The sequence below is a fragment of the Esox lucius genome, chromosome 9, assembly GCF_011004845.1.
Source record: "Esox lucius isolate fEsoLuc1 chromosome 9, fEsoLuc1.pri, whole genome shotgun sequence".
Taxonomy (NCBI): Eukaryota; Metazoa; Chordata; class Actinopteri; order Esociformes; family Esocidae; genus Esox; species Esox lucius.
Window position 1 is genome coordinate 5,290,675 of NC_047577.1, and position 9,090 is coordinate 5,299,764.

Genomic DNA, 9,090 nt, shown 5'->3' on the forward strand with positions numbered 1-9,090 from the left:
ACAAGTATACCTTCACAACTTCTTTGACAGTTGACTTTTTTGAAATGCTCTTTCTTGGTTATTGAAACTCCACCCTCCTCTTGCACTCTCACTATGTCCTTCCCTCCCTCTCATAGTGATTGAAGTCAAAGTATTTTTACTGTCAAATGTGCTAAATAACATAGTGTCATTCTGAGCATTGACATTCTTATGAATAGTTCAGTATTAGTGGTGAAGAGGTCAGGCCTTGCTTCAATGGCATTTCCTTGAATTGATTCTCAGGGTCTGCAGGTTTACATTGTGTGTGTTCCACATTGAAAGTGGTTAACATTTCTAAACAACAATAGAACTCAGCTTCAGGACATATAGAGAACTGAAATATCACTACTTTAAACCAGGACATAAAGAGAACTGAAATATCACTACTTTAAACCAGGACATTTAAAGAACTCAGATATCACTACTTTAAACCAGGACATAAAGAGCACTGAAATATCACTAGTTTAAACCAGGACATAAAGAGCACTGAAATATCACTACTTTAAACCAGGACATAAAGAGAACTCAGATATCACTACTTTAAACCAGGACATATAGAGAACTCAGATATCACTACTTTAAACCAGGACCACCACGATTGACAGCACCTGTGATAGTAATTAAAAGAGAAGGGTCTGTTTGGGGTATCACTGCAACATAATGATTAAATACAAATTAAAATACAAGGACACTAATACTTTTGGTCACATCTACATGTTCCTTCTCAGCTAAAACAAACACTTTTTCACACATTGACACCCACAGCTGTCTACAATGTTGCACACTAGATGAGAGCCTGCCAGTTTGGCCACTGACACCACATGTTGACTAGTTCCTACACAGACCCTTGTCAAATGTAGTGGACTATGCAGGGAATAGAGTGCCAAAATAGGGTGCCATACTAGAGTTCCATGTGAAAAAGAAACGCAGTCATCTTCAGCTCTCTGGTGGTTTGCATTCTAACCCCTACAACTTCGAACAAGTTTAACTCTGCATTCTAACTCCCACCACTTTGAAACAATTTAATTCTGTATTTTAACCCCCACCACTTCAATCCTCTGCAGCACAGTTAGACCTACAGACACTTTTGGGGACATTTAGCTTTACAGACACTTTGGGGACACGTTTTCGCCTCATATCTTAGGAATTATTCGAGAAGTTCCCCATGCAGGAATTTCAGATGTGCATCATCTCTGTGAAATGTTATAATTGCTTCCCTGAAAGTGAGCATCCAGTGTCAGGATCTGAAGGTCACAGTGTGTTTTTCTATGAAATATGTTTCCTCTATTATGAAATCAAGGAAGTGCAGTTCCTTATGAGGTAGAACCTCAGCAAAGACAGTGTAACACCCCTGATCCAAGAATTGAGTATCTACAGCGCCCTCTGGTGGGCTTGTTTTCTATCAGTATTGTGGCTTCTGTCAGAGTGATATCATGCTCTAAACATCCAGGTTTGATTATTCACATCTGATTTGTTGTTGTCGGGCAAACATTTTAATGTGCACTTATATCTGACCTTGTATTCATATAAAAGAGGCATCTGTATGTGTATGTACACTGTCTAATGCAAAATCCATTAAGCTAACCAATCAGAAGTTACCTTTGCTAAAATGAAGTTACGTGTAGCAACATTGTTAGCTAAAGCAATCACTAATCACAAGAAGATAGCTTCTCATATGAAAGTTGTCCCACTTGTCCCAGCTTTTCTCAGTTGCTGATTATCTTTTTTGTGCGATGAATTATTTGTGGAACAAAGTTGATCATATAAAAACACCCAACATGTTTCGGCTTAAGCCGTAATCCATGTGTTAATTTCCAAAGTTGAAACAAAGCAGTTATATAGCATTGAAACAACTGTGTCTAACAATTAAAATGACTTGTGTTTATGATAGGTAAAACGTATGAAAGTTGATTTTGCTGACAATCAACACAAGAGTAAAATAAAGTGCAAGGATAACATTTCAAATGTTTTATTTCAGTTTCTTAACTGACACATTAATTGTTATTTTGTGGAAGCTGGAACTTGTGGAAGATAGAAAATGTTTGCAATTTATCATTAGCATAAAAGTGATTTCAGTTTTAATTATATACATGACAAAAAGAGTATAAATACAGAGACCAACACAGAGTGGTGTCATGACAGATTGTTCTGATTTTTACATTGCTGAGGTTCAATCTTAAATTCTTTCCTAGCTGTAAAGATGATGATATCAGCACTTGCAAAAATGTACATACAAAGAATTGTTGTTGCCATGATGTAGCCTAGAGAATGCAAGGTTGCATAAAGACATAGATCCAGGAGACATAGGTAATCATGGAATGTCGGTTGCCCAGACAACTTGGTGAAAGCTCACACAGGACAGCAGGGGCATGTTACTATTGGTGGTTTTGCTAACTCAACTCTCCCAATAAGGAATAGAGTCCTGTTCACCTCTATAATACAAGGAGCAGGAGCCCCACTGCTGCTATTAAGACAGACCCCCAAAAGGGAGACTTCTTCTAGTGGTCTCTGCTAGCCCCAAATACTAGTCTTCCACACATAGATGGAGACTAGGAGCATTACTCAGCCAACATTCCATTCATTACTGCCCCTGAACACAGATAGAGACATCATGAGTTGCTGACAGGGAAAGACAGTTTGTTGAGGATACGTAATGTTTCAAGCATACAGAGTACGGAGGCCTTCTAACAGAAAATATAATATTATAATAATAAACAAATTTTCTACAATCTCTACTGTATATAAAGTCACAAAACCAATATATATTCAAAATGCCGGTGTCAGAGATATGCTGTCTTCCAGGAGATCCCAAGTGGATAAAACTGCAAGTCAGTGACCTGAATCACACATCAAAATTAACAAAGAAATGGCTAATTGACCTCAACATCATAACTTTTCAATGGCCATCTCAGGTATGACACAATGTCATTCATCCAGTCCTGCAATCTGATATCATAGTTAGTAAAAATCACAGGAAAAACAGACAAATGATTAACTCTTTAGAGTGTTTTATCATCAACACTAGGTAGCACTAGCTAGTGACAAGCTTAGTCAATTAATTTTAGCAAATTTGACCAAAAAAATACAATTACATTACAAAAGAATCACAAAGTACAGTCAAATTTGTAACATTGGCATAGATTTCGAATTGTGAGCTACTTGTGACTTGACCAGCAGGGTAGGTTGTAGAGGTGTGGTCAGCAAGGTTGGTTGTAGGGGCGTGGTCAGCAAGGTTGGTTGTAGGGGCGTGGTCAGCATGGTTGGTTGTAGGGGCGTGGTCAGCAGGGTTGGTTGAGGCGTTAGGTGAGTTGATTGGGATCACCGGGGCAACGTATCTCTTTTTCCTGGGCTTTCTGGTGTTCTCATACAACCTGTCAACCTGCATAAAAAAAACAGTGATTAGACATTTGACATTTTTTGTCTGCTTTCAAAGTTTTCAAGTGTTTTAAATGTGCGTTAAAATGAATTTAGCCGTGAATGTCGTCTCATCTCATCTTCATTCGCTTATCCGGTATCGGTCGCGGGGGCAGCAGCTCCAGCAAGGGACCCCAAACTTCCCTTTCCCGAGCCACATTTTCCAGAAAAAAATTAAAATTTAGCCGTGAGTGTAAATAAATATATATTATTATTAAATATTTGCTTTGTGAGAAGTTTTATATAACCATAAACATCTACCACAGAGTTATATAACTCCTGACTAAATAAATAAAAAAGTTAAACGCCATAACCAATCCAATTTGCTGGTCATAGTTTGAATGGCTCATTGTTCATGGAGATACCATAAAAAAACAAACAGTAAGACATATTTGGTAATGATGTTCTTAATCCACAATAAAAAGCAGGATTAGTCAAGCAATAATTTTGTCTGGAAATGTCTTCTTAGCCACATACATTTCCTCTACAGTTACATCCAACCTCAAGGAAACCGTCTCTCTTAAAGGAATAGTCCAACAGAAATGCTAATGGCAGACATTTTGGTTTGCCAGCACGAATAACGCAGCCAGAACCTACACTCTCGGTTGACCATTGACATGACACACGCTCAGCCATGCACGTGAATAAATCTACCAGATTGACAGACATGTCCACTAGAGGGTGCTGTTGGCTCTTAGATGTTTATGTTACCTACGACCCACCATCTCATCAGAGGTGTGGGAAAGGAAATTTGATATATGACAAAAATATTACATTTAATTTGAGAATGTTCACGCCAACATTCTTTGAATAATATGTAGCCCACTCTTTTTCAAGGGACTAAAAGTAATTGGACAATTGACTCTAAAGCTCTATCATGGACAGGTGTGGGCTATTCCTTTGTCACTTCTTCATCAGTTAAGCAGGTAAAAGGTCTGGACTTGATTCCAGGTGTGGCATTCGCATTTGGGAGCGGTTGCCGTGAACCCACAACATGTGGTCAAAGGAGTTCTCAATGCAAGTGAAACAGGCCATCCTCAGGCTGCAAACAAAATCCATCAGAGAGATAGCTGGAGAGTGGCCAAATCAACTGTTTGGTATATTCTGAGAATAAAAATAACACCCTGGTGAACTCTGGTACACATTCCCTTGTCATCCATGAAAGACAACGGTGGTGGATGATCGTAGGATCCTTTCCTTGGTAAAGAAAGACCCCTTCACAACATCCTGCCAAGTGAAGAACACTCTCTGGGAGATCCAAAACTACCATGAAGACATAAGAGCTAATAGAGAGGGTTCACCACAAGGTACAAACCATACATAAGCCTCAAAAATACAAAGGCCCACGAACAGACAACAACTGAAGACAGCTGCAGTAAAGGCCTGGCAAAACATCACAAAGGAGGAAACCCAGCGTTGTGTTCATTTGTCCAATTACATTTGAGCCCCTGAAATAAGGAGACTGTATATGAAAATGATTGCAATTCCTAAATGTTTTTTACAATATTTGTGTTCATCCCCTTGAATTACAGCTGAAAGTCTGCACTTCAATTGCATCTCGGTTGTTTCAATTCAAATCCATTGTGGTAACTTACAGAGCCAAAATCATGAATATGGTGTCAGTGTCCAAATATTTCCAGACCTAACTGTATGTATATACAGCATGCTTTAATCAAATTCAGCAAGGTCCATTCCTGTTTAGTTATTCCTGTTTGCTGATATTTTGCTTATCGTTCATCAACATGCGCAAAATACGTAGTACACACACAAACATGCAAGCAAATTCACAAACACAGAAAAACACAACCTATTAAGTATGCACATGTATGTTGCTATGTAAATAATTTGGATATGGGTTAGAATGTTTATAGTATATGTAAAAAATATTAATTAGTAAGCTTAACATCTAGCTACAGGTCTAATTTCACTTGATTCAAAATATGCATTCCAGAATTTAAATATGTCTCTTTAAAGCGGACAAAATGTCATATTACATTTAGAAATAAATCTGTTGCTGTTTTCTTGCTTACCTTCTCCTCTCCACTAGGGGCAGTGTTGGTGTTGTAGTAGACTGGTTGTGGAGGTTTTGGTTGCTTGTTTCCTCTCTCCTCTCCACTAGGGGCAGTGTTGGTGTTGTAGTAGACTGGTTGTGGAGGTTTTGGTTGCTTGTTTCCTCTCTCCTCTCCACTAGGGGCAGTCTTGGTGTTTTTGTAGACCAGCTGTGGAGATGTTTGTCTCCTGCTTCCTCTTCTCTTTATACAGAACAGAGTCAGGACCAGTCCCATGACCGTCACCATGACTACGACACCAACACGGGTCCACACCATCAGAGCTGAACACAGACAGGAAGAGAGACATTATTAGAAAGCCAATGCAATTATGCTACAACCCCCGTTTCCCCAAAAAATTTAACTAAAATGTAAATAAAAACAGAATGCAAATCATTTAAATTCTATATTCAATAAGAAATAGTACATACAGTAGACAACACATCAAACTGAGAAATGTTAGTGCTTTTTGAAAAATATATGCCAACTTGAATTTGATGCCAGCTACACATTTCAAAAAAGCTGGGACAGGGGTAACAAAAGACAAAAATAATTGTGTAATGCAAAAAAGAAAACCTGGTGGAACATCTCACTACTAAATAGGTTAATTGGCAACAGGTCAGTAACATGATTGTGTATAAAATGAGCATCCCAGCGAAAATGAGTCTTTCAGAAGACAAAAAGGGGTTCACCACTCTGTTAAAGACTATTTGTGCAGGCAAATAGTGGAACAATTTAAGAATAAAGTTTCTCAATTTAAAATAGTGAAAAATGTAAATGCACAATGTTTTGAAGCAACATATGCTGCCATCCAGGCAATGACTGCAGGGAATACCTTGCTTATTTCAGCAAGAAAATGACAATCCACATTCTGCACAATTAAAACAGCATGGCTCCGTAGTAAAAACATCCAGGTACTATTCTGGCCTGCCTGTAGTCCAGACCTTTTACCCAATACGACAAAAGAGAACCTCAACTGTTGAACAGTCCTACATCAAGCTAGAATGGGAAAACATTTTACTTTTCAAACTATAGCAACTGGACAGTTCCCAAATGCTTAAAGAGTATTGTTAAAAGATGAGGGGATGCAACACAGTAATAAACATGCCCCTGTCCCAACTTATTTGGAAAGTGTTGCAGGCATCAAATTCATTGCATTCTGTATTTGCCTTTTACAGTGTCCCAACCTTTTTGGAAACAGGGTTGTGTTATACCATTTTAGAATTATGGAAAAATTATAAACTATACAATAAAAGTATATATATACAGATATAGATATATTGATATATATACACATTTTTGAATTGTTCCATTTGTTCATTACTGTTCCCATCTGTGGGTGTGTTGATAGAATGATAGAGTATGTAGAAAGACAGACAGAGAGAATAAGAGGGAGATCAATAAGACAGTCTACCATGCTTTCTGCATCTACCACAGACCCTCACATAATGCATCACTTCCTGTTGGCCTACATGAAGAACATGATGAAGTCTCTGATAGCACAAACTTTATTAGTTTCTACCTCAAAGAAATGTACTGCATCTACCACTGAAATCACTCAAGATCAAACTTACTCTGTCCTGTTCCAGGAGAGTCTGATGGGAGAGTAAAAAGAGAGAGAGACAGAAAGAGAGAGAGAGATTAGATCAGATTAAATTAGATTCAACGTTATTGTCAATGAACAAGTAAAAGTACAGTACAACGAAATGCAGTTAGCATCTAACCAGAAGTGCAAATAGATGAGGGCAGGAATGTTTAGATGAAGGTAATGAAGGCAAAAACAATACAGTTGGCAATATTAAAAGAGCAATTAAGGCAAATAGAGGAGGGCAGAAAATGTGCAAGTATTAAGTATAGTGTATGTTACGAGAGAGAGAGAGAGAGAGAGAGAGAGAGAGAGAGAGAGAGAGAGAGAGAGAGAGAGAGAGAGAGAGAGAGAGAGAGAGAGAGAGTATATATAGTATATATTCTCAAAGAATGTGGGCTTGGACATATAGTCTCTGTAGTTTTTGAGTTTAATTTCATGTTTGAACATTTTAATATACAAGCTTCTTTCTATTTTTAAACAAAGGTACATATCAGTATAATGTGTTTGTATAGAGTTTTCATGTTGGCTGTTAATGCATATAAATTCCAATCAAAAATGTAGTGCAATAAAGACCATTTTAATTTACTTGATACAGAGAGACCGTGAGAGACAGCGTGTCACACCCTGATGTGTTTCACCTGTTGTCATGTCTCCGCCCCCCAACAAGCGTTCCCAGTTCCCCGTTTGCCCTTTGTGTATTTAACTCAGTTCTGGCGGTTGCCAGATCTTCTTGTCTCATGCAGTCATTTCTAGTGTTCCTTGTTTCCAGTGGTTTCCCCTTCACCCATATGGTCTGTCTTCCTGTGTTTTGTTCTCTGCCTGTCTGTCCACCGACCAAGGAGCCCGTCTCCATAAGTACCTCGGCCATTCTGTTCTGTTAAGGACCTTTGCATTACCCCCGACTACAAGACTGCTTTTCCCTGAACCTCTTGTTAAACATTTCAAACGGAACCTATCCTGCCTTCATGTCCTCATTTGGGTTCATTGTTGATCCTCATGTCACAGCAACAGCAACAAGTACTGAAATTTGTCCAGTGTATCAATTGATCAAACATATTTCCTCCAGAATCAAAAGCATTTAATATCACAACATCACTTTGGTCTAACAAGTGAGATATATAATACATGCTCCAGACATCAGAAACATTGTGGAAACGTTTGGGGAGATTCCAGGGATGTTTGGATGGTGAAGACACGGGATGTTGGGGGGACAGTTGATGGTTTAGTAGTGGGAGGAGCTGTGTGATTAGAAGGTATGGGAGACATATGGACTGTAAAACTTTTATCATCCTAAAAAACAGGTCATGAAGAGTTGTTTGAAATGTTGAAGTTAAATATGATGAAGTGTCCACTTACCATCAGTAACTGTCAGATGCACCTCTTGGTATGAGTCTGGGCCAAATCTCTCCACTCCACACCAGTATGTCCCAGAGTCTGACTTCTTCAGGTCCTTGATGGTCACAGTGACATGTCCATTTCCATCGTCGTCTATACTGTATCTACCTTGAGTTACATTCCTGCTCCCTTTAGTTTCAACCAGAATATCTTCACCAGAACACGTCTCCTTACAGAAGTACTTGTTGTTGGTTGAAGCCCATGAGAATGAACACGGGAAAGTGCCGTGTCCTCCAACATCCTTTTTGGAATGAATAGCCACGGCAGACAGAACTATGTAATAAGACAGACAGTGCATAATCACAACAGAGTTGTGTTCAGCAGTTTTGGGAAGATCCAAATTAGGATTTTGATGACCAGGTAAAAGTAGTTTTGTGACCTAAAATGATAATGATCAGTTATTAAACCACTATACTATTACTATACTACCACCAGTTATTATACCACTATACTATACTTACTATAGTACAACTATAATATTGCCATATTACCACCAGTTAATCTACTGTCAGACTCCCTATACTATTGCAGTTGTACCACCTCAGCTTGCAGTTCAAAAACATAAAATGTGCCGCATTGACTCTGCCCACATCCATTCAAAAAAGTAAATTCACATAGTTAAGTCAA

At 38.5% G+C, this 9,090-nt stretch overlaps 1 protein-coding gene across 1 annotated transcript; it reads right to left on the reverse strand.

Moving 5' to 3' along the window:
* Positions 1–2,576: 2,576 nt before the first annotated feature.
* LOC117594916 (CMRF35-like molecule 9) lies at positions 2,577–8,761 on the reverse strand. Its single transcript, XM_034294464.1, has 5 exons — positions 8,425–8,761; positions 7,055–7,075; positions 5,463–5,764; positions 3,178–3,397; positions 2,577–2,608 (listed from the first exon to the last, which is right to left on the reverse strand). The coding sequence occupies exons 1-5, from the start codon at positions 8,759–8,761 to the stop codon at positions 2,577–2,579; spliced, it is 912 nt and encodes a 303-aa protein (XP_034150355.1).
* Between the last annotated feature and the right edge of the window lie 329 nt (positions 8,762–9,090).

Excerpts from the sequence above, each read along its gene's own strand:
- LOC117594916 (XM_034294464.1), bottom strand. The coding sequence starts at position 8,761 with ATGCACTGTCTGTCTTATTACATAGTTCTGTCTGCCGTGGCTATTCAT. Across the intron at positions 7,076-8,424 it reads GCATCTGACAGTTACTGATG|ACTCTCCTGGAACAGGACAG; the intron begins GTAAGTGGACAC and ends CTCTCCCATCAG. Across the intron at positions 2,609-3,177 it reads CCCTGCTGGTCAAGTCACAA|GGGCAGTAATGAATGGAATG; the intron begins GTAGCTCACAAT and ends ATCTGTGTTCAG.